Source organism: Onthophagus taurus, chromosome 11 (assembly GCF_036711975.1).
Source record: "Onthophagus taurus isolate NC chromosome 11, IU_Otau_3.0, whole genome shotgun sequence".
NCBI classification, from domain to species: domain Eukaryota; kingdom Metazoa; phylum Arthropoda; class Insecta; order Coleoptera; family Scarabaeidae; genus Onthophagus; species Onthophagus taurus.
In genome coordinates, this window is record NC_091976.1 from 12,875,960 (window position 1) to 12,902,418 (window position 26,459).

Consider the following 26,459-nt stretch of genomic DNA (forward strand, 5'->3'; position numbering starts at 1 on the left):
GGAAATGGTTGTTGTCATAAACAAAATAAATATGGTCGTTGTAAGAAAAAAGTGCATCTAGAGTGCACTTTTAATAATGTGTCAACTTTTGGCAAATGCATAAAAATTTTAGAACATGGATTTGATCGTAAAATTTCTGTTTCTGAGTGGTAAATACATTACGTGCGCAGCAGGGAAGACCATTCTCGAATTAATCAATCAGAGTGTGAGAATTAAGAGGCATGTGTCGCGAAAATATGAACATATCACCCAGATGGTCGGGCCCTATGACAATATGCTCGAGCTGATGAACGCCAGAATTGAGGAAAACACAATCGCCGAAATGGCTGGGTCTCCGGAAGCTTCAATGAAGCAAATCAATTGTGACGTCGACGTAAGCGAAGCCTCCTATAACAACGATGAATTGGAGATGACTGCCTCTCGAAGAGATAAGGAATTTGAGCAGATCTTTGCGGACTGGTACGAAGATTTATGCAAAAGTTCTACAGAACTAAAGCACGAAATGAAGAATAATAACAAAATATCTCAACAAGATTCTGCAACTAAACAACGTTACACTTGTGGTGCAACTTTACAACCAAAATTAATTAAACAACAATTTTATGCGGCGTGTGCAAACGATCAATACAAGTTGAAAATGGGAAATTATAGTAAGAATTTGGTACCACTTTCGGATAGGAATGCTTATATGAATAAATTGGTAACTGAATCTCCGGACGATTCTTATTATAAAAGGAATCGTTTTCCGATTCGAAAAAAGAACAAACCAGTTAATGTCCATGTAAGTTTTAGACGATTTTGTCTATTGTATTCATATGCAATCAAATAATTTTGATTTATGAATGTAAGTTGTTAGACGATATTGTCTATTATATACATAATCCGAATTCACGATCAAATTCTGTTATGTAAAATACTTTACTAATGTAAAACGTTACACAAATATATTTAATTAAAAAAATCATGTTTTTCTCTTCAATTTACTTCCATACTAATATAATTATAAAATAAATAAAATTTGAATAAGATATTAATGAATTGAAGAGGAAAGCATTTGATTTAATTATTAGCGGGAAGACCTCATGAGAATTAAAAAAGATTTATACAGGCTGGTCCATCACTAATGGGACACAGAGCAACAGTGAATTCCTTACATTAAATTATTACGATTTAACCCAATTTATCGTTAATAATAACGAAGATACAGATGGTTAAAGTTAATACTTTATTTTCGTTTTTCTTTAATAATTTCGTTTTCTTTTACATTATGAACATTGGTACATTATCATTTTTTAAGACGATAAATAATAATTTGGTATTAGTTTTGATTTATCTTTCAGATGGCGCAGCCTGCCTTAAAAAACTTCCTTAAAGTTAGTCATATCTTTTTCATCGTTAAAATTTGTACAACTCGCACAACTTGAAACTGTTTCTTAGACATTTTTCCATAAATTTGGTATACCTACCAATCTTCTCTAAAGTTCTCCGTTTCCAAGATAATCACTGTTTAAGGGCACTTTGCAAAATTTAACTTTGCTCAGTAAACATTAATTGACGTTGAAAATGATTTTATTTGCTCAAACACTAGACTAACACTGTCAATTAGCATTAATACTCTAGTATTAATGCCAATTGATTTGGGTGGTAGCCATTAATACTAGAGTATTAATGCTAATTGACAGTGAAAATTATTAAAGAAAAACGAAAATAAAGTATTAACTTTAACAATCTATATCTTCGTTATTATTAACAATTGGACTAAGATAAATTTTGTTAAATCGTAATAATTTAATGTACGGAATTCACTGTTGCTCTGTGTCCCATCAGTAATGGACCAGCCTGTGTATCAAATTAAAGTTTGAAATTTTCTTTTTCCTTTGATATATAAAAAATCCATTTCCATTTGGATAAACATAAAAGTTACGATTTTTTTAAAGAATGTGTCGAAATTCAATGAAATACAGAAAAGTTAAAATCGAACACAAACTTTGGCAATTCACCCAGATCGCATTTATGGGAATTAAAAAAATTTACATGTCAATTTAAAGTTAAGAATCTTCCTTTCATTTTAATATAAAACTCATTTCTTAGCTAACATGAATTAAATAGATAAGATAGAAAGACGTTTTCTTAATTATGCTATAATACGAATTACTTAATAAATAAAAATTTCTAACAGCAACTTCAAATCATTGAATCGATCGAGTTTACCGGAATTGAAAAATGGTGTATAAACTTTAAAATGTCCTTTTTAATTTGATATAAGAATCATTTTTTTGTTCATATAGATACATTAGTAAGTAAATTTTTTAAGAATGGGATGAAATTCAAACCTAATTTGTGGAAATTAAAAAACGATTTATATGAAAATTAAATGTTAAAATTCCCCTTTTCAGTTTAATATACGCTTTGATATATTTTAGTTCACTCCGGAAACTTGTTTTTACGAGGGTTAAGAAAATTTGCAAACAGTTTCCGAGTTTATGTATGTCCGTAACTATTTCTTCGTTTCAATCTATACTCTGTTTTTAAACCAGGAGTATTTTAAATTTATCACCAGATTGACCTTGCATGTGATTGGTTGAATGTGAGGAAGGTTCACACACAGGCAATTTTGAATTTGAAGGTTAGGTTAGGTTATTGATCGTTCGACCGTTTCGTGTCATTATTGGGCGCGTTCACCAGAGAATTCCGTTTACTTTGGCAAACGCAAACGGATTACGATTGCGTTGGTGATTTGGTGAACGTCCAATTTTTCTATAGACATATGGTTTGATAACAACAGATGGCGCTTTAATGACAATTATTTACAATTTTAATTAATTTATAGGTACATACCTCTCAATTTATCATGAATTCCTTCATTTTCAAAGATAATACACACTAACCCATTAAATAAATAATTTCGGGCTTCTGCCATTCTTTTTTGTTGATTTTAAATTTAAGATGACACCAAACACCGTTTGCGTTTGCTAACGGAAAAATCATACGATTGATAAAATGGCGGCCGTTTACCAAACACGTTTGAAGTTAGCGTTGCGTTCACCAGAAGTGTTGCCAACAGTTTGCTCTGTGTTTGCAAACGTTGACAATTGGTGAACGCGCCCATTGTAATTTTTGTGTTCTTAAACCCTTCTGTTAACGTATCATAAAACACGTCAATAGAAATTCTTTCTTTAAATAAGAAAATCCTTTATTTCTATTTTTACTGATACAAAAAACAACTTTTATAACAACAACGTAAATGATGCTTCATCTTAACGGCTTTTGTGTCTCACGCTGCTTTCTTCCGCTTCTCGTGTTGTCAACCTCGAAATATTGAAAATAACTAAAAATGGATACATTCTATAACACCTTCTTTATTATATTTTAAAATAAATACACTCATAACTTCAATGTTAATTTGTATGTTTAGTGTTGACGATAACAAACGAAAATAAATACAATAATAAGTAATAAAATAAATAACAATAATTATTAATTTAAATTTACCGCCAAAATATCTAGTGATATTTTCTGGTGATTTTTCCTAGTGTAAATCTGACTTTCACGTTTACTCCTCCTGGTTTAAAAACAGAGTATTTATTTCCAGTTCTCACTTTTTCAGATCAGCAAAATCAATCACTGAACAACATTCAACTGTTTTCTTAACGTTTTCAAGCGCATCTGGTTATAATTCTTAGAACTTATTTATGAATCTAAATGATGGTAGACCTCAGTGTAGATTTTTGGGGGCTAATCGCCAAACAATAGAATTAAAGCTTTAATTATTATTTTGAGTTTCACCACCCAAATCAATGAGAAGTAGTAAATGGGTTTTATAGCGTTCACAGTCCCATGTGAAGTGTGCCCATGCGCTTTTCAGCGTGATCAATGCATCCTTGTAAAGTTGTCGCCATAAGACATTGTCACAAGGTCTCTGAAACATTTCTTTTATAGAATCCACCTCCATCTTATCAGTCGATCCTTTAAGATATTCTCCACAATTTTCGTTATACTCTCTTTTGATACCAAACAAGTTTCATATGGTTTCTACAAATATCCGACATCATAATAAAAAATATCTTTTCTAAAATTAAAACAGAAAGTAGAAACTATGTAGTTAAGATAATTGTGATTAACATTAAGCTTAAGATATATCTGGCATATTTCAGTTTCGTTCCAAAAGTCCGTGTCAAAAGTAACGGAAAACAGTTCGAGATATCGTCATGAGCCAAAACACATCGATTTTTAATTTTTATTATCCCAAATTGGGATAATTAATGAGTCAACCTTTTGTTTTATTACCGTGCATGTTGAATGTTCGGGAAGGTTTAATGATAATGTTATTTTTATGTTATACCATCTCATACCCAGAAAGCACAAAATTGTTAAGGCCCGTAGTTGTGGCAATCCTTTGTCTTGATCTTTCTGTTAGCCGAGAAAATGTTAATTTCCTCCAGCAGCTCCTTCATTTTGACGATTTAGTTGTAGCAACATTTGTTTATAAGAAGTTCTCAGGTTGCACATAAAAATTTCTTTTCAAATGGGCAATCCTCGTTTCCAAAAAAACTCTTAGAAAGTTTCCAATGAGGATTCTAATCAATTTCTTTAACGCGAATATTAATAAGCCATTGAAGTATAACCTGAGATATTCAGTAAAATCATCTTGCACAGTTTTTGAAGTATGAAAGAATCTGTTTCTTCTTTGATGTTCGGAGTATTCCACTAAGGGCTTTGTTGTCGCGGTTCGGTAAATCATTAATACTTATGGCAGTGCCTTCAGGATCACCTTAAGTGCTTATCAACAATCGTAATCTGCTGGTGTAGATATTATTGTGGGTCACAATTAATAAACGGGCATTACGACTTTTCTTTAGAAATCTGTGATCTGATTTGGATGTTCACATTGGATCGAGTGTTGTAGATTGTCATAACATTGAAGGTGAACCTATTGAGTGATTATCTTTTAATAGGTGTAATTGAAAATAATTACATATTCCTGTAAAATTGATAACGTAATTCCGAAATTATTACTAGAAATAAAGTAATCATTTTATATCGTAAATTAAAGATAAAGATTTTTGTTTTAAAATATAATATTAATATATATTATTTGTTTTATAGAGTAGTGCAGGAGTTCACAATTTCAAAAAATCTCTTTTGGCTCACGATGATACAATCGATTTGGCAACGAAAGATTTTGTCGCGGATTTAAAACAAGAGATTAGTTATAGAACTTATACGTACACCGATAAATTGGAACGATTAACGAATTCTGCTACATGTACAACTACATTTAAAAGGTGGCACGCCCGTCATCACATATGTTGTAGGAGGCTGTCGAGTTGGCAAGCATTCGAATCTAATTTAGAGAAAAAATTGCAGAAAAAAATTTATCGGATAATCACGAGAGATATAACCAGCTTGTCTTACTTATCTGATAATGAATATAAGGATATCGATAGCCAAAATCGAATGGACGCCGACGTAATAAAAGTAAATGAGCTGGCTTTTAACAAATTGGAACAAAAAGTCACTCAGATTTTGATCCAGCAGAATTTACGAGACATCGAGGAAGTGTTACGGACTAAAAATAGATTGAGAACACTTTTTCCTGTAGTAAAACGTTTAAACTTTGATGAGATTTGTAGTAATACTTCAGCGAGGATACAAAACACGGTTATTAAAAGTTTATGGGAGAAAAAGCACGCGAGTGGAATCGGTGATATAATCGAATTATTAGAAAATGAAATGCAACCGGCTATTTTCAATGCAAAACGCGATAACGAAGAAAATGAAAAGTTGAATGTCCACCAAGTTGTACCCGCAACTAACATCACTTCCCCACCCGATGAAATGATGATGTTACGAGAAAAAATCGAAGATGAAAATAAAATAAAAACTCCTAAAGGACTCAAATCGGATCTTACTGAAGAGCAAATGAAAGATATTCAGCAAAGAACTGATATTTTAGAATCAAATTGGAGGGCATTCAAAATCTTCGAAGAATATCTTCAAAACGTTATGATTTTTGATAAACGGGACGAACCTAAAACTAAATCAAGCGAATCAAAAACGAATAATTTATTTGGTGGGTTTAGTATTGAAGCGATTTATAATAGTTTATTTAATAGAAGTCGTGATAATGATAATAAGAACTTAATTGCGATTAAAGACGATATTGCTTTAGAAACAACGAAAGTAACTAACAGCGAGGATAGTCGAGGAAATAAAAGTTTTATCGAGATTTTAACTGAACAAGTTCAAAATAAACTTAATTCTGATCAGTTGAGTTCAAACATAGAACAAGAATCTCTTAATTTAATGATTGCCGATTCAATAAAGGAACCAAGTTCTTCAACCAAAACTGTACAATCTGATTTTATTATTACAACACCTACGCAATCTTCAAATTCGGTTGTTTCTGATTTTGTGGTTGCAGCTTCGGGTGATAAACGTTTTAAAGGACCAAATAATAATAATTATAAAGAAACGGACCAAAAAAATAATTCAGATCAATTCAGAGAATATTCATTGAAAAGAATGAAGAAAGATGTATACAATTTTGATCCAGAAATGGATGAGGACGGTGAAGAAATTTTGAGCGTTCAAAAATGCTCCGATAGTGAATATAATCGTCATGAACGAGATTTGAATAATGAAGCGATTATTGAAAGTTTTAATCAAGAATTGTATAGCCAAGAAGATTATGTTGAACCATCTGTTGCTGATTTAGTAACAAGGTTAATGGATAAACCCACAGATCATTTAACATTGGAACCAGTGGAAGCTAACGTTTTAGTTTTCCCTGAATCACACAGTTACATGTCATGCCTCGAAGAATTAGATAATTACGATGACGAATATTATGATAATAAATATCATCCATCACAAAAATTCCCTAATCAAAAATTAATTAACATTGAAAAAGAATTAAAAGAAATTAAAACGCAATTAAAATCCCTGAGTACGAGCAGTTTGGTTCCAAGTAGTGGTAGTTTTGATATAATTGATGATGGTAAAATAGCTGAATATGTTTTACCCAAAAGAAAACCAAAAAGTGACACAAACATAGCTGTTACAACGGAAAATCAAAAAAAGATTCTTTTAAACATTTATATACCAAAAAATTGTGGAAGCAACAAACTTCCCATTTCAAGTTCAAAAATCCCAACCGTTTTAATGCAACATCCATCGAAAAGTAATAAAATGATTGATATTAAACAAATTTCAAATTTAGCCACTGAAAAAAGCGCTTCAGTTTGTATCGATCCCGATCGTGTTTTAAAATTACAACGAAGCTTACAATTCAAAGCCATCGATTCAGATCAATTAATTCAAGTAACCGAAAAATTAACACCACCAAAAGAGAAGAAAAAGCCTTTCCCCAGAATCGATATCAGTACATTAATGGACGTTCAAAAGAAATTATACGACATTCCAAAATCGGTCGCAGCTGGCTTTGTTTCTCAAATTGATCCAATCCAGTTACATAATTTACGAGACAACTTAGAGCCAGCTTTCAACACAAAACTTGTTGAGAACAATCCACTTCGCGTTGTACCCCAATACGAATTTGTTTCGTTGCCACTAGAGGAAGAAGACATCGATGTTGACGATGTTAGAGAGGAAATTGAAGACGAAATCGAATTACACGAAAATGAAATGGATTTATGGAAAAGTGCTAATTTGGCTATAAAACAACTGAAAGAAGAGGCGAAAATGATTGATCACGATGAAGACGATGACGAAGATATCGTTAAATATTACCAAGAAGATCCTAGTGAAATTAATAAAATTGAAAACTTTAATGAGTTCGTCTCAATCGTTAAAGTGCTCGATTTACCGATAGAATCATACCTTGATTTTGATGCTCCATCAAGTCTCGAAGAAGATTCGCTTAAATTAAGCATTGTGCAAACAAAATCCAAAATAACAGAACCAAAACAAGACATTAATTCAGTGAGAGAATTAATTTATAACAGCGATGATGTTGAAGCAGAAAATCAGGAATTAATTGATCAGAAACAATATGAACGCGAAATACTTGAATTGGAACAATTTAAGGAAAGATATTTTAATCGAGAATATGGTAAAGAAAATAAGGATAATAAACTTAACAAACAAGGAAAATTCAAGAAAATACAGTTAAAAGAAGAGAAATTAAATTTTTGTAATAAAATAGAATGGAAAACTAAAAAAATTATAAGTGAGAATGAAGGAAATATTGACCAAAAAGATGTCGAAAAAGTAGAACCTCGACTTGTTAAAAGAATACAGTTAAGAGATGATGGAGTTAAACCATCTCAAGCGAGAGAAAATTTAGTGGTTAACAAACCAGTAAAACGTATTCAATTAAAGGATTATATACTTGAAATAAAAGATAAATCGAATTTGAATGAAAATTTAAATAAAACTTTGAATGAAAAGGTGGCAAAAACGAAAGAGAAAGGTAGGAAAGGGAAAGGTAGAGGAGGAGGTGGTGGTTTATCAAGAAGATCTTCCAAAGGAAATATAAGGGCTAAAAAGAACAACGAAAAATTAGATGTGGAATCGGGAAATGTCCATGAAAAAATTAAGAAGGTTAATTTTAAAGATGTCTCCTCTGATTTTAATGTTACCGATTTGAAAGAATCGATTTCAACTGAAGTTAAAGAAAAGGTTTTTGATACTCAGAGTGTATCTCGAAATGAAAGTCGAAATGAATCTCGAAATGTGATTCAAAATGCAATTCAAAATTCTAGACTAAATGCAACTCAAAATGAAACTCAAAATGTAATTCGAAATGAAACTCAAAATGTAGCTCAAAATGCAATTCAAAGTTCTACACTAAATGCAACTCAAAATGTAATTCGAAATGCAACTGTAAATACAGCTCAAAGTGGAGTTCAAAATGCAACTATAAATACAACTCAAAGTGGAGTTCAAAATGTAGCTCAAAATGCAACTGTAAATACAACTCAAAGTGGAGTTCAAAATGTAGCTCAAAATGCAACTGTAAATACAACTCAAAGTGGAGTTCAAAATAAAATACAAATTGAAGCTCAAAATGAGTCTCAAAAAGTTCATACTCTTCAAGAATTTCAAAGAAATCTTGAACGTAAACGAGAAGAAGAGCTGAAGAAAATTGAAGAAGCATCTCGAAAAATTCAACAATTTCAAGAAAATCAAGAATATCTGAAAAAAATGGAGCTGAAAAGAGAAGAAGAAATAAAGAAGATTCAAGAAGCTGTACAAAAAGTGCAACAATTTCAAGAAAAACAAGAATTAGAGAGGAGATTGGAACTTGAAAGAAAACAAAATGTGCAAGAAGTAACACATATTCCAAAGAAATTTGAATTTAAAAATATTCAAAAAGATTTTGAAAATAACTTCAAATTTAAAGAAGAAAATAAAAATCATGATGCTCGAGAAGTTCAAACAATACAAGATATTCCGAAAGAAGTTGCATTTAAAAATGATGTTAAAAGGAATCAAGAGGATGCTCAAAAAGTTGAATTTAGTGGAGAACCTGATGTAAAGAAACTTGATCAAAAAGAAAATCAAAAGAAAACTCAAGAAACCGTTCAAAAAGTTCTACAGTTTTATGAAAGTATTCAATCTAAATCTGATTTCAAAAGAGAACAAGAAATAAAGAAAATTCAAGATGCACGTAAAAAAGTTGTAGAAAATGTAAACTTACTGAAAAGAAATCAACTTAAAAAGGATCAAGATGTTAAAATAATTCAAAGTGTTCGGGCTGAAAATCAAAGTCTTCAAGCTTCTACTGCACAAAGTAAGAAAGAGCAGGAAGTGAATAAAGACTATGATTTTAATATATCTGATGAAGATCACGAAGATATTCAAGAAAATCGGGAATTTCAGATGATTCAAGAGTTTCAGAAAAGAATTGAGCTTAGAAGAGATGAGGAATTGAGGAAAATGGATGATGTGAAAAATTGTTCGAACGTTCAAGAGTTCAAGAAGGGTCAAGAATTAGAAACGGTTCAAAACTTTGGAAAGGTTCAAGAGTTTGGAAAAACCCAAGATTTTAAGAAGATCAATGAGTTAGAAAGTGTCGAAGAATTTGAAAATATACCGGCGTTTGCAAGTCTTCAAGAACCTAAAAAAAGTGCACAAGAATTTGTAAAGGATCAAGATTTCAAAAATGTACCAAGACGTACAAAAGTTCAAAAACGTAAATTTGCTAAAGTTCAAGAATTTAAAAATGTACCAGATTTTACAAAAATTGGAGAAATTAAAAACGAATCTAAAAATGTGCAAAAATGTAAAAACATACAAGAATTGCCAAATGTACAAAAATTAGAAAATGTACAAGAAATTCAAAAAGAACAACAAATTCAAAAAGTTCAAAACTTGCAAAAGGTTCAAAACATTGAAAAAGTACCAGATATAAAACACGTTGGATATCAAGCAATCCAACAATCACAAAAACCTGAAAATTTGACTAAAAAAGATCAAGATTTTAATCAAAAAACTGAAAATTTGAATCAATCGTCAACAAATTTGAATCAAAAAAGTCTGAGTTTGATTAAAAAATCTGATGTTTTGAATAAAAAGTCTGAAGATTCGAATAAAAAATCTGAAGATTTAAATAAAAAATCTGAAGATTTAAATAAAAAGTCTGAAGATTTAAATAAAAAATCTGAAGATTTGATTAAAAAACCTGAAAATAAGAATCAAGCTCCTCTAAATTTCAAGAAATCTGAAGAATTGAAATTACAAAGACTTGACAAATTTCCTAAAGTCTCCCAGATTACTGATTTGAATGCTCAAGGTGTTCAAAAAAATCAGCTCACCACAATTAAAACATCATCAACACAAAAATTACAAGAAAGGAATAAAGAGGAGGTATCAAAAGTTAAAGAAGAAATAGTTAAAAATAATGACAAAAATCCCGAACACATCGCAGACGTAATTAACGTTAATTATAACGAAAACAATGTAATTGCCCGAATCCAATTCAAAGAAGGAAGTAAACCCAATCAATTTTTCGAAAAACTTTTTAGTAATTCAAATGCTTTGATGAGTAAAATCGGTTTTAATAAACAAGTTAAAAATGATGAGGTGAAATTAAAAGATCCAAGAATTGAAAACGATAAAGTTGATTTAATAAATAAAAGCGATTTAAAGATTAAAGTTGAACCGATAATTGAGACAGAGAAGATTGAAATTAATAATTCGGATGATTTAAGAAAGAGTATAAAAAACATTTTTCCTTTTGTGCCGAATGTAATGAATTACAATGACAACGCCGAAGCTGTTCCTATACTTCTTGAAACGAATAACGTTAAAAATGTTGAAACAAAATCATTGGAAGAAAATAAAGTTTCGTTTTCAAGTACTAATGAGCCACCAGCAAAAGTAGATAGACAAGTAAGAAATGTATCTTGTACAAAAAGCGAAATTTTAGATGGTGATATCGCGTATATTATTGATAAAAACTCTGAGAAATCAACGGAAAATCGCCGAAAATATGTCAGAACCGAATTTGTTGAGGATACTCCCGATATTATTAATAAGGAAGATAAAGAAGAAGAAGCTGAATTAATACCGGAAGATAAAGATGATACGTTGGTAATCACAAAAGAAATAAAAGTACAATCAAATTTGACTCGTAGAAAACGAGATCGTAAATTAATTGAAGTTTTAATTCCAAATCAAGCATTATTTACTAATAATAACTTATCAAAACCACCCAGTTTAGAAGCTAGTTTAATCGATGACAAAATATCTAATTCAACTAAAAACGATTCCCCTACAAACGATTCTGTTTCCAACAATCCGATTTCAAATGATTCAGTTTTAAATCCAACTGAAGAAACACCAAGTTTAGAGTCAACGATACAAAATCAAAATATACTCGATAAAACTGTAAAAATACATTTTCAAAATGCGTCTAAACCTAAACGCAATACAGAAGATGTAAAAAATCAAAACTGTCTAAATGACCTAATAAATTTAAATGATTCAAATAGTCAACAAGATACAAAAAATAAAGACGCAAAAGATATAGCACAAGAAATTAAAGTGAATCAAAAGGATACTGAAATTAAGCCGCCCATTGAAACGCAAAGTATCGTATCTGATACTAAAATGGTTGAAAAAGAAGTGAAACCCATTGAATCAAAAGTAATTAAACATGTTAAAAAGATCGAAGAAGTTAAACAACCAGTTGAAACAAAGAAAGAGGTTGCACAAGAAGCTAAAACGGTTGGGGAAATTAAACCAACAAAAGAGATTGCACAAGAAGCTAAAACGGTTGGAGATGTAAAACCAAAAAAAGAGATTGCACAAGAAGCTAAAACGGTTGGAGAAATTAAACCAAAAAAAGAGATTGCACAAGAAGCCAAAATGGTTGAAGTTAAACCACCAGTTGAAACAAAGAAAGAGATTGCACATGAAGCTAAAACGGTTGGAGATGTAAAACCAAAAAAAGAGATTGCACAAGTAGCTAACACGGTTGTAGAAATTAAACCAAAAAAAGAGATTGCACAAGAAGCCAAAATGGTTGAAGAAGTTAAACAATCAATTGAAACGAAAAAGGTGATTCAAGAAATTAAAACGATTGAAAAAAGTGAAATGGTTCACGAAGCCAAACCACCGAGTGAAATGAAAAAAGTTGTTGTTCCTGAGAAGACTTCGTCGCTGAGACCGCAATCAGATTTTATAAGGCAACCATCGCCGGGTTCAATACCTCCTCCACAATCATCAGGATGTTCGGATAATAGTAACGGTGGTATGTAAGAACTTTGTTTTGTATTTATGAAAGTTACAAATCGGTATCGTATCAATTCTAATATTGATATTGAATTTTATTACCGAAATTTGCCTCTTTCTTAGCTTATAAATCTTAATAATTAACAGGATAATCACCAAAATGTTGAAGGAAAAAGTCTGTAGGTTAAGTCGTTTTTTTAGCTAGAAATATTGAGCTGGTGGCATTTTATTTAGTTTAAGAATTAATCTTTGGTTCCAATCCTTATCAAAAGCATGAGTATATCAAGAAAAATCGCTGAGCAAGATTGCTTGTTTTTTGGGGACTTCTTGATTTAATCTGTAATTCTGTGAATCTGATCAATGTGACCTTGTAAAAAGCACACCTGTTAGAAAACTAACAAGATCTCGATGCTATAAATCTATTCACCAACCGAAGAAAAGGATGATGCAATTAGATATATTCTATGGCCAACTAGGTACTCTTATTGTGTCTTTGAGTAAACAAGATGTAGCACATCTTATATGAGACTGTATACAAAGCTGGGAAGAGAAGAGGTTTTCAAACCCAACATGAGTAAACATGAGTAAATAGCCTACACGAACAATGCAATGATAACGGATTTAGACTGGTCAACGATGTTTAGTCAACTCTAATGGCGTAATAACGATAAACTAGATTGATCATGTTCTGATTTATGCAAGTCGTGGCAGCAGTATTAACGACGTTAGAAGTTTACGGGGTCTGGACGCAGACAGTAACCACATTCTGGTTAGAACCAATTTCAGATGAAGAATCTCAAAGCAAAAGAACAACGTCAGAACAGCTGCCGAGGTGGAACATTAAGACACAAAAAAGTAACTGAATATCGGGCTGAACTCTGGAAACTACATTGGGTTCAGTAGCAAATCAAAACAAAATACTTTACTATAGACATTGTCGATGGCGAATATTCGTTCTTACGTAGTGGTAGTCCATTTTGACATCTTGACCACTTGATATCACACCGAAGAGTACTATCACTACTTCACAAGCAGCGATTTTATTTTATTTCTATTTTTATTGTTAACAGACTTGATGTTTTCCAAAATTTGTTATATTTTATCCTGCCTTTAAAATTCAATTTATCATTTAGACTCTATTACACATTGGTTCTTATTTTATTTAATCCTTAACCATCGTAGTATGGTCCCAAAATAGCTACGTATATCGATAGCAGTGTGACTTGAAATCACTACGATGGTTAGGGATTAAGATTTATCTTAAACCTGTACTTATGCAATTACTAATTGAATGGTAACGAGTAGTTACTATTATGATTAATTATTTTATCATTACAGGTAAACCAAAACCAGAATCGAACATGGAACAATTGTTGGGTTTTAAAGATGATAAAATAAAAGCTTTAGCATTTGAAATAAAACCAGGTACTCCAAAACTACCTAAACGTAATTGGGAACAATTTGGTGATTATGAAAAACCAATGATAACACTTCCCATACCAGATGCAGTGAAATCAGATCCCGATTTAATTCAACTTAGTAAGAAACCACCAGTTTTTCAATTTAAACCCGAAGAGAATTATTTAAAATTAACGGCAACCGAAAATATTTATGTAGAGGAAATCAAACCTCCTACTGTTAAAGAGGAAAGGAAAATGACGCCAAAGAATGAATTTGTAACTTTTAACGATATCGAAAAAAATGTGCAGAAAACTATTCAAAAGAGTCTGCAACGAAACGAAATTCATTCAAATACGTTCAAATCAGCACCAAAAGAATCTGCAATAAAAGTTACTGAAGAAATATTGGAAAAATCAGAAATCGAAAATCAAGACATTCTTTTGGATGAAATTTTTACGGAGAAAAAGGCATCACCTAATAATAACCCATTGGGTAATTGTAAATTATTAATAAGAGAAGATATTGAAATTGGAAGAAAATCCACTCATAAACTTGAACAAGAATTTGATGAGTTCGAAGCGAAGTTTGTATCTTCTGGACCACCCGAAACTAAAAGTTCGATTAAAAGTGATGCCACCAAAAATAAAGAATCTGTAAAAGTTGGCATTGAACATGCAACTCAAAATTTAAAACCAATAATGAATTTAAAAGAAACAAATCAATCATCATTTGAATTGGGTCAAATATCACCAGGATTGACTCAAACATCTCCCGGATTGACTCAAATATCACCAGGATTGACTCAAACATCATTAGGATTGAATCAACCACCGCCACCGCTTTTAAGTCCAATACCATCCCCATTGAATTTAAAGCCACCAGTTATACCAAAACAAGAAAAGATTAATCCGCCAAAACAAGAGAAGATTAATCCACCTAAACCAATGAGATCAGAAGAATTAAATTATTATCAAAAACTACAACAGAAAGATCAATTATTTTCAAGAAAACAAATTGCTTTAAAAGTGCTGGAAAAAGTTATTCCGCCAAAGCCAATGAAATCGGAAGAAGGGAATTTGCAAAAAAAATCGGCACCAAAAGCAATGATGGATCAACTATTTTTCAAAAAACAACGTATGATGAAACCTTCTCTTCAAATTAAAAATGATGTAAAAGAACCTAATCTTCCAACAACTTACAAATTACTCGATTCTAAGTTCAAAGCACTCAATCAATTTAAAGCTATTCAACATGATGAATCTATTAAGAAGAACATTCGTGTTAAACAAGAAAGTGGTGACCCTAAAAGTCTTCAAAGTGTTCTTCAAAAATCGCCTGTTTTAAACAATTCTGATCACAGACAAACCATGGTTTTAAGATCAACTGCTCAGATTCAACATCCCCAATTTGATTGCCGACTCGATGAAAAAGTACAACTACAAGAAAAAATACAGCAACTTGAATCCAAAGCACCTAAAAAACAAACTAGTTCAAATACTAATCCAATTCAAGTGTTACAAACTCAACCGCAACTTCCGATTCGATCAAAATCACCAAGAAAAGAGATAAAAGTTAAAGATATTGAAGCTAATAAACAGCATGAAGATGACATTAGAATTGATGCTAAAGATTCAAAAGATTCCCAATTACGCTTGATGGCAAATGAGTGTCAAGAGAAAGTGTTCGAAAAAGCACCATCAAAAACAACTTTATCCGTACAAAAATCGTTTGAATTTAAACCTTTAAGGAATACTCAACAATGTTATAAGGCAGAAGCAGCTCCTGTAAAAACAGAACCAATAACCCCAAAATCTGGAAATATTATTAAATCTTATGAATTTAATTATATGGAACCGGCTATGTTCTCATCAAAAACGGAAACTAATACAGAAAATACTATTGAACTTGTTGAAGATCTCAAAAAAGCTAAAACTATGGAACAAGAAACCAAAGAAATTAAAAAAGTTGCTGAAGAGTTTAAAGAAGTTAAAAAAGCTGAGGAAAAGAAAGTGGCAGAAGAAAACAAAAAATTGGCAGAAGAAAAGAAAAGAATTGATGAAGAAAAGAAAAAAATTGATGAAGAAAGGAAAAAAATTGAAGAAGAAAGGAAAAAACTTGCTGAAGACAAGAAAAAAATTATTCTTGAAGAAAAGAAAAGAATTGTCGAAGAAAAGCGATTATCTGGTGAAGATGAAAAAGAACATATTTTTAATAACTTTGAGTATCCACCACCAGCACTTCCCGAACAAACTAAAGCTGTAATTCAAGTTAAAAAATCTCAAGAAAACTTAAAAAAAGATTTCAAACCCGAACAAAAACGTCCAAAAGGCAACGAATTAAAATTTGAACCGTTTGAAAGGAAACCAATTAATAAAATTTACGAAGAATTACTTAATCAACGAATAGAGAACGTCAAAATACAACGGAGTTCACAAAAAAATAATCTCGAAAAAACTGAAGAAGATGAATTAGAAAATGAAGTTTTAAGTAAAACAGAACACGAGAGACGGCAGAAGTCAGCCGCTATAATCAGCAAACTATTTGAGGTTAGAACCATTCAGCAACAAGAACATCATAAAAAATCTGATGAGTTAAAAGCCAAACCTAATATAAGTTTGTTGATATCGAAACCGTTTGAAGACATTTCTAACTCAGTTTCAACGGATAACGTAAGAGTTGATAAACCTAAATATTCTCCACAAAACTTACGCAATCGCTCAAAAACATTATCAGATATTGATACAAATATGATTAAAGCAAGTCAAAGTTATTATTCTAATTATCACATTAATAAAACATTGAATGAAAATGTTGAGGATAAAAAGGAAATAAAAGGTTCAAAGAAATCGTTACCGGCAAAAATTAAAGAAAAACAAGATGATTTATCGGATATTACAGAAGATGTTAATCTTGCAAAAAATCTTAAAGTTTCAAATGTATTAGATATTAATAGATATATCGATGTAGAGGAGGATCAATCGGTTACTGATCAAATAAATGAAATGAATAAAGTAGAAACTGAATTACAAGAACCATCCACTAGATATCGTAGACGGAAATTGCGTTATAGAAGGGTAAATGAGGATTTGTCTTCAACTAGAACGCTGAAACTTAAAAAAGGTAATATTTTTTTTTGTAACGCATCAAGGGTACTTGTCTGCTGTATTACGTGATACGTACACAGGTACAAGCATGACTGTTACTGTATATTTTATTATAAACATAGATTATGGGTCATATACAGTGTGTTAACTAATTATCGTACCCGACGCCATCATTGCAAGTATGCAACCAATATCACGTATACGCGATTTCCGTATTCAATACCAATACTGTGATGTCGGGTACAATAATTAATTAACACACTGTATATAAACTGTTGTCCACCAATTAAGAAGTAGTACATGCCACATCTCCTTTTTTAATTACAAGCCGCGATTGAACATTTACATAACAAAATATTTAAATTTTTCTTCGTATGCATTTTCTTCTGATTGGTAGTTCTAATGTTTATCGTGTTATCGTGATTAAAAAGCGGGTAAAATAATTCCGACATGTTTTGCTGTATGCAAGAAGTTTTTTATATTGAACCTCTGCGACATCACAAAATTCATTAGAATTAGAATTAAAAAATAACGCTTATTTTCCCCAAATACACCATGCGTGCATACATCATTGGAAAGCTAAAAACATGCTCTTCTCAGTAACACCATAATCTACTATAGTTTGTATTTAAAAAAATACAACTTTGTGTTGTATCTCAAAAATCATCAAATATTTTTAAAATTTTTCAACGGCAGTATATTCTACTTAAAAAAGTGCCTTAAGAACGTATCAACCCCATTTCTCAAATTTCAAAAATAAACGAAATATGAGCATTTTTTGAAATCACGAAAATTTGACTTTTTGGCTATAACTTAAAAACAAAAGAAGATAGAGGTTTGGTGTTTGCGGGATTGGGTTAGTCTCGAAAAAAGAGACCGGGACATGGCACCTACTTTTTTCGATCTCTTATAGTTTCTGAGATAGCCTATAATAACACCCAAATTTGCCCACCCTGTACAGGGTGTCCCGTTAAGGGTACGGAACGGCTGTATCTCGACAACGGTAAGGGCTAGAGGTTTGGGTAAAAAGTCTTTATAGGCAAAGTGGGCAAGAGAAATAGCTGCAAATTATTTTGAAGTTCCTAATTCAACCGCTAGGGGCGTAGCTGTCATAGAGACCCATAAAATTCCCGCTATCTCAGAAAGTTAGACGATGAGCTATAACTTTGATAATATCATTTAATAGTTTGGATAATACCGCATCGCTTTTGTTTTGCAATATTGCTCATATCTATCATAATAAGGGAGGGGGAAGCCAATCCGTTTTCAAATGTTTAGGTACATTTTATTATCTCCTGGACCATTCAACCGATTTGAATATTTTTGGTCTTGTATGAAAGAGCATTTTCTTATGCTCTTTTTTTAACGATATTTTCAGAAAGACCGATTGGATTAAATCAAATAAGCTAAGGGGCGTTATCTGCAGCGATTAAATATTTTTGCGAGTTTTGAAAGAAGGTTAAATGGAACGGAACTTCACAGACCCTCAAATCAGTTACCTTAAAATTTGCTGAATATTAGTGAAAACCGCATCTCGATATCGCCATTCGTGCTGGAACTAAAGAATAAAATGTTCAAAATTCGTATATCTTAATCGGATCACGTTACCTTAGCAAACAAATAAGAGAGCACAAAAATGTTATTACCTAGAACCTTCCTGCACACTTTATCCAAGCTTAGAACTGGTTCAAAACTACCACTTTGTACAGGGTGTCCAAATTTCGATAGGTTTGCAGGGTATGTCAGTTATTATGAAAGATAGAAAGTTGAAACCTCTTCGTTTTTAATATACAGGAGTGTTTCAAAATTTCCGATATTCAGACACCTCCTGTATCTCGGCTATCCGGAAACGTAAAAACGGGTTCTAATAGATTTTTTCACGTAAAATCCAATGGTGCACATAGAATTTTTCTAGTCATCACGGTTTTAGAGTTATAAAGAGTTACGTATTTTAGAAGTTGAGTATTCAGTATTTGAGTTGTGTTTATAACTCAAAAACCATGGTGACTAGAAAAATTCTACATGCACCATTGGATTCCACATGAAAAAATCTATTAGAACCCGTTTTTACTTTTTTACTAAGTTTCCGGAGAACCTAGATACAGGAGGTGTCTGAAAATCGTAAATTTCAAACACTCCCTGTATATCAAAAACGAAGAGGGCTATGAAAATTTGGTTTTCGCCATTGTAAGTTTCACAAAATAGTAGCTCAGGTTCGCGAAAGCCGCAACTTTCTATCTTTCATAATAACTGAGATACCCTGCAAACCCATCGAAATTTGGACACCTGTACATAAAGTATGGAATCAATTCAATAGAAAATCGGGGGATATTCTTCCAGAAAAAAGGCTTGGACATCTATGTTATATTTTTAACGCGCATCTTTGAGATAAAATTGAGATGGACAGATGTCCCAAAATTGAGATACCATGCCTAAATTAACATTCTTAAATAGGAACCCCTTAGTCTTAGGGCTCAGGATCAAAATGCAAATTCGAGCAGTTGCAAAACCCCTACAGTAAAAAAGGGACACCCGCAGCAAATGAAAAGTTATAACAGGAGTTAATTACCTCTTTGAAATTACAGATATGATATGGAAAGGCACTCGTAGATTAAAACGACCTTAATTAACCTTCGGTTAAAAATGCACAAAATCAATGAGTTAGACGCAACGATGAAAAAGCTAAATTATTTGCCCAACATCTAGCTAAATGTACTTCAATCAAACAATAGATACAGTGAATATAATACAAGTGAAACTTGTGCAACAATATTAATCCAAAAATGCTCCTGGAATTTATGAAATATCCCTAATTACAAGAACTGCCAAAAAAGCAATCATTATGTTGACATTACAGTTTAATGTTTGCTTGAGTCTGAAACCGAGTCTGTACCGCAATGTTTTAAGATGACACAGACGATTATGCTCAAAAAACCTGACAAACCGGCAAAGCAAGTCGGATTGTTAAAACATCTTAAACCACTCGTCAACAAAGCAGATTGCCAGTTTCGATTTCGAAATCGCCAATTTACAATAGATCAAGTGCATAGAGTAACATTCGATTAGAGAATACATTTGACGAGCAAAAATACTGTCATGCAAGACGTTTCACAGGTGTTTGACTGGGTGTAACACCAGAGACTTGTATACAAGTTGAGCAAAAAATTGTCGGGAATCTACTGTAAACTACTAAAATTATATCTTTCTGAAAGAGAGTTTAGAGTGTCACGTGAAGGGTATACTCAACATTCAAACCGATCATGGCAGGAATTCCACAAGGTAGTGACTTAAGACATCCGCTGATAACAGTTATGATGGTACAAGAGTCAACACAAATCACAGCAATGAAAAAACTTCAAGTACTCTAAAAAAAAAGAGAGAGACATAACTTTAAAAAACTTATAACGTGATTCGAGAAATGTAATTATTCGACATATTTTGGTCAAAATCACCTTGAAATCGTGCTTTTCGACATAATCGCATCCTACTAAACCGCGATTTTCCGCGAAACTACAGGGAATATCGAAAGAATAAAATATGCCTCCCATTAAACACGTCCTATTAGAACTACGATCTGTTCAAATTTGAAGTTTTTTCGTCGGCTAGTTTTTCAGAAAAAAAATCCCAAAGTGAAAAAAGTTTCTCACACCCTCAAAAATCGAGTACTCCTTTCATTTACCTCGCGATAAAAAGAACTGCGGAACCGAACGATTTCAAATTCACATATTACGTAGAAATGTTCAGCGATTACAATAAACTGTAATGCAATGTTTTTCATGGAACGGTTGCGAAGATATAGATCTGTAAAGTGAGGGGCCTTGACTTTTGGCATGGATCGTTGCCCAAGCTCTGATGCTTTCGCCTATTTAGCGTGATCTATGACTTCAATAACCTAAGTAGAGTTAAGCTACGCTTTTATTGGTATCCTTTTCAGATAATAAATTTAACTCTCCTACTCTTGCCTTGGTATTGGTTAATCTGACGCTATCAAATGATATTATTTTACACCTTCGGTCCAAGTAAAGTTCTGTCGCTATCTCCTTTTTATTAACTTCGATTGAAATAATCTTGCTGGAGTGCGACACTCAGGAGTTATCCGGTACCCAGATAATGTAGTCTTTGTCCGTTGTTATCAACAATTGCTTCCGTAGTTTGCTGACTATACCATATCTTACTACAATGACGCAGTTCTTCAGACACCTGGCTATTTGTTATCACATCTAAAATATAAGTAATGATGCCGTAGGAGACTAGACGAGATGTTACAATAGTCTTTACATCCCGTGACAAGGCAACACTAAGTATTGAAATAGACTTAGTAGTGTTGTTTCAATACTGGAAGACAAGCCACAGTAAATATTGTGAAGTCGTTTATATTAGAAATTTTGAGTTGAATCTGTATAAGATTCTCTTTGTTATTTAACATATCTGATGGCTTTAGCAGATGATGATCTAAAACTTTAAAACTGATGAACTAAACACATTCTTGTTAATAATGACTAACAGAGATAAATTGGCAGCAGGACTGGGATCAATGATACTGGCAGTGAGCTTATCTTCCCCTTCAATTACTTTTTTGTTCGTTCCGTTGAAACTGTCAGATGTTCTTTAATTAACACTCGCGAATAATCCGAGACAATCCGTTTTTACTGAGTTCAATATTTTATCTGGTAACTATCAAGTTTACTGATAATAGCTTCAATTTTGAGTGGATGTAGACTATGGATTTCTGCACATTTAGCAATTATGTAACACCAGTGATGTGCGCTGGGTAAATTTTAAAAATGGGTATTTATCCGGGTATTTACCCCGGCCCAGGGTAAATACCCAAACAGTGGCTATAAAAGTGATACCAGTAAAAATATATCGATTCCTATAAAAATGAAGAGGAAAACAAGGAATTGTCAACAATCAAAGACGTATTATCATTAGACGAATCTGTCGTAATTTAGATTAGATCAAGTTATTATGATTATTATCACCAAGCAGCCCTCTGCGCCCATTGTTGGACATAGACCTTCCCTATTCTGTGCTGTTTGAATCCAATTGTTGGTCATTCTCTTTGCGCTACTTGGACCCTCCTGGCAGTGGTTACCGTTAATGTTAAAGTTTCGGAGCCTTATGTCATAACCGGAAACACGCATTGATTGAAAGCCTTTCTTGGCCTTTTCTCTTGAAGATGTCTCTAAGATCCTTCTGTTTAGTTCGCTTGTTTGATTATCTCTCGATGCACGAACCTCATAGCCAAGATATACATAGCTGTGAACCCTCTCAATTTCATTATCCCCAATGTTGATGTTAGAGCTGGGAACAAGATTTATCATAAATTTTGATTTCTCCTTGTTGATATTTAGCACGACTCTTGCACACACCTCCTTTAAGTCGTTCATCATTAGTTTAATCTCTCCAAGGCTATCCGATATAAGAACTATATCATCCGCGTAGCGCAAATTATTTAAGCATTTGCAATCAATGTTTATGCCTTTTTGGGTCCAATCGAGTTGTTTAAATGCACTTTGAGGACTGTGATGGACAATTTGAGTTCAACAGTGTACCACTTTTACTCTCTTCAGTACTTTCATGCAATTTTACCGTCATTGTAGCATTCTTGTAGATGTTATAAATAAGTTTGGTATGTCGAAGCGACTCTGCATACTTGAAGTGCTTGCAAAACTGCCATCAACTCATTTAAATTAAATTTATAAATACCTCAAAATACCCATCTTGGGTAAATACCCGTGGGTATATATCCAGGATATTTATCCTTGAAAATAAATACCCGGGTATTTAACAACACTGCGTAACACACATAATACAGAATACTTTAATATAAGTTTCCTTATTTTAAAATTTACGCTATTAATTACAGGTATCGTTCCTATTACGATCACACCAGACGTTAGTCTTGAAGAACAACTACCTAAATATAAAACAAGCTACATTCATGATGAAATTGAAGATAATTTTGGTTTAGAAGCTGGAGCTACAATCTCACCTGCAAAAACACCAAAACAAAAGAAAACCCCAAATTATTTTGCAAAATCATCTCTCGATCCGGTTGATTATACCTTAAATACGGTTAATAAAATGAAATTGAAAGAAACACAAGCTAAACCTTTCGTTTTTGATAATATAAAACACCCGAAAAAAAAAATTCGTAGTCCGGATCGATCAAAACCAACTCCAAATCATTTAGGAATGCTTTGGCCACGATCAAATGTTGAAGATAAAAGTATGATGATAGAACGTGTTGAAAAAAGTCATAAAGTGTTTTCAACTCATCCAACATCAGAAATGTCAACTTCCGCTGTGTTAGACACCGTTAAACCAACCCACGAATTAAAACCGGAAATTGAACCGGAAAAAAAGATACATGAAGGGGAAACAGCGAAAATTGTTTATAGTTTTGATGATCATTATCGAAAATCAACCGATGATCGCGAGATTCGACAAAAGAAAAAAGATTATTGGAAGACACTTCAACGTGATGATAATTTTTGTCCGATTCCATCTGAACCAACAATCACTAATGAATTATATGGCAACAAAGTGTACATGAAAAAACCACATAAAAAAATTATGAGAAATGTTACTCCAGCACTCGAATTGGAAAATTTTGATTCTCAGTTTGGTTTAAGCGATCCAGCGAGGGAAGAACGCGAAATGAGACGGATGAAACAAGCACTTGAATTGGAACATCTTACTGCTGAACGAAAAATGAGATTAAAACAAGCCGAAGAAGAAGAAGATAAACGTAAATTTGGAAATGTTTCACCATTACTTATGTATTATTTAAAACAAAAAGAAGAAAAGAACGCAAAGCCGCCAATTAAAGTTGCTGATCAACCGGATGTCTTCAACGAACTTTCCGAATCACCAAAGAAAAGCTTACGTAAAGAATATAAAATGCAAAGAATATGGGATGATAAAAAATCGGTTATTATTAATGTTCCAACAGAAGGTAGTATTTACGATCGATATCCTTTACTTCGGAAAAATCGTAAAAATCAAAAAACCGAAGAAGACCTCCAAGCAGAACAAGAGGCTGAGTATAAAGAAAGGATGGTTGTTGAACAACAAAAAAGAGAGGCTGAAAGACTGTCAGCTCAAGCTTCATTAATGGCCGAAGAAAGATGTAGAGGTATTGAAAGAAAAACTTCATTTGCAAATCAAACAGCAGTTAAATTCCAACACGAACCGTACGGAAATAAAGTATCAAACATGATGAAATGGAAAATGAGATATAATGCTCATATTGAAAAATTAAATACGTCCGGTGGAAAAAAATACGAAGAAAATAAGTTGGTGAAGAAGTTTCCGTTTTTAAGAAAATATCAAAAAGGTTCAGATCAGGATTGCCCCGAAAGTGCTCCAACAACCAATTGGGATCAATTTGCTCAACTTCCCTATAATCCAAATGCAACAGGATTAAGAAATATTAAACCTTTTGATGGACCCGTATTAAACATGCCATCAAGTGTGGGCGAAGCAATACTGCCTGATACCAAGAAATATATCTTTAAAGAAAAAGAACTAAAAACTGCATTAGGAAAGAATATTAAGGTTACTTATTTAGTTCCACAAGATCCTAATGCTAATTAAATCAAGATCTTCAATAATGCTGCGCACTGTACACATAAATAATGAAATAATTTCATCCACCACTCATCCGTCTGTTTAAATTATAAAATTTGGTGCAAACGCGGATTATTATACTCAATTATTGTTAATATTATCAAAAAAATCTTGTCTGTTTCTCGTATAATTTTTTATTTCAGGATACTGAGCAAATTTTTTTAATCTTTTGGTATTCTGTGGGCTAATGGGATTAATACTTTAACGTTTTATTATTACTTTTTATATTCTAAAAAAAACAAACAAAACATGTCATTTTTGTTATAAACTATTTAAAAAATAAATCTTTCTTGAAATTCTCAAATACTCTTATTTTTTTCAACAAAAATCCTACTTAATATCACCATAAATGATCCATTCTTCCGTTTTGTCATGTAAAAGTGTCAGAAAACCTTCATTTTAATTTCCGGATGGTATTGGTCTTCGAAACAGTAAAACGTGCGGTTCCGGACCATGTAACATGTAATGGACCCAATTGGGACTTTGTTGGACACCTAGATTTCGCCATTCTGTTTCAGTCATAAGATGGGATCGTGGAACAAGTTTTGCTAAGTCTGCAGGTAAAATTACGTGTCTATACTCGTAAGTAGTATCACTGTATTTTTCTGAATACTGAATGTTTTCCGAAGGCATGATTACAATTACCTACAATTACAAACTATATATAAATTATATACAATTAAAATGATTCACTATAAATTAAATTAACTTTAATATTAAAACAAAACTATTCTTGTTATTTTTAAATAATAAAAAAAGGAAAATTTACCGTTTTAAGTTGTTTGTTGAATGAGGTTAGTTTAAATCGCCATGTTTTGAAGTGTTGTTTACGACTGAATAGGGAATTTCTATTTAGTAGTTATAAAATGTTAGATTTAAAAATTGTCTTTTGGCTTTTAAGTAAAATCTATTCTAAACTTTTGTATTGAAGAAATATATTTTTAACTTTATTTATGAATAAACATTAGCGTAAACAAAAAAAATGTAATCATTAATGGTAATTTAGGGACTTTAAGCATCTACAGTTCTTACGTTACCAGAATAACATGACACATGGCACAGAATATACAGGACCAAGGCCTAATATTATAATATGCATGTAATATTAATATGATGCATAATAATATTTGTATTAATAATTATTTAAACACTAAACAAGTGTTATTAAACTCAAATTTAAAACTATAACTAACACTAGATATAGAATTAGAAACTTTCGAGTTTAGCCCACGTCTCTCAATACGTCTAAACCTGAATGATTGTAGTTCTAGGTCTAGTGTTAGTTCTACTTTTATTTCAGTAAAAATAGACAACAATTTTGCGCTTAATAACAATTAAAACTAGTACGGCTAAACCCTGTTTTACACTAGCACTATCAGTAGAACTAACACAAATCCAAGAACTAGAATCATTCGGGTTTAGCCGTCTTAAGAGACGTACTGCTAAACCCGAATAATTCTAGTTCTAAGTCTAATGTTAGTTCTAATGACAGTACAAATATAGAACTAGAACTAACAATATATCTAGAACTAGAATCATTCGGATTAAGCCGTCTTTAGAAACATGCGGCTAAATCCAAATGATTCTAGTGTTAGGTACAGTGTTAGTTTTACACTT

At 32.2% G+C, this 26,459-nt stretch overlaps 1 protein-coding gene and 1 pseudogene across 1 annotated transcript; one reads left to right on the forward strand and one right to left on the reverse strand.

Moving 5' to 3' along the window:
• LOC111422138 (reticulocyte-binding protein homolog 2a-like) lies at window positions 1–25,146 on the forward strand. Its single transcript, XM_023055369.2, has 4 exons — window positions 1–781; window positions 5,107–12,721; window positions 14,041–17,223; window positions 23,077–25,146. The coding sequence occupies exons 1-4, from the start codon at window positions 116–118 to the stop codon at window positions 24,807–24,809; spliced, it is 13,197 nt and encodes a 4,398-aa protein (XP_022911137.1). The 5' UTR covers window positions 1–115; the 3' UTR covers window positions 24,810–25,146.
• LOC111422139 (cyclin-dependent kinases regulatory subunit 1 pseudogene) lies at window positions 25,050–25,717 on the reverse strand (annotated as a pseudogene).
• Between the last annotated feature and the right edge of the window lie 742 nt (window positions 25,718–26,459).

Coding starts and splice junctions, on each gene's coding strand:
- LOC111422138 (XM_023055369.2), top strand. CDS start 116: ATGGATTTGATCGTAAAATTTCTGTTTCTGAGTGGTAAATACATTACG. Junction 12,722..14,040: donor TTCGGATAATAGTAACGGTG/GTATGTAAGAAC, acceptor TTATCATTACAG/GTAAACCAAAACCAGAATCG. Junction 17,224..23,076: donor AACGCTGAAACTTAAAAAAG/GTAATATTTTTT, acceptor TATTAATTACAG/GTATCGTTCCTATTACGATC.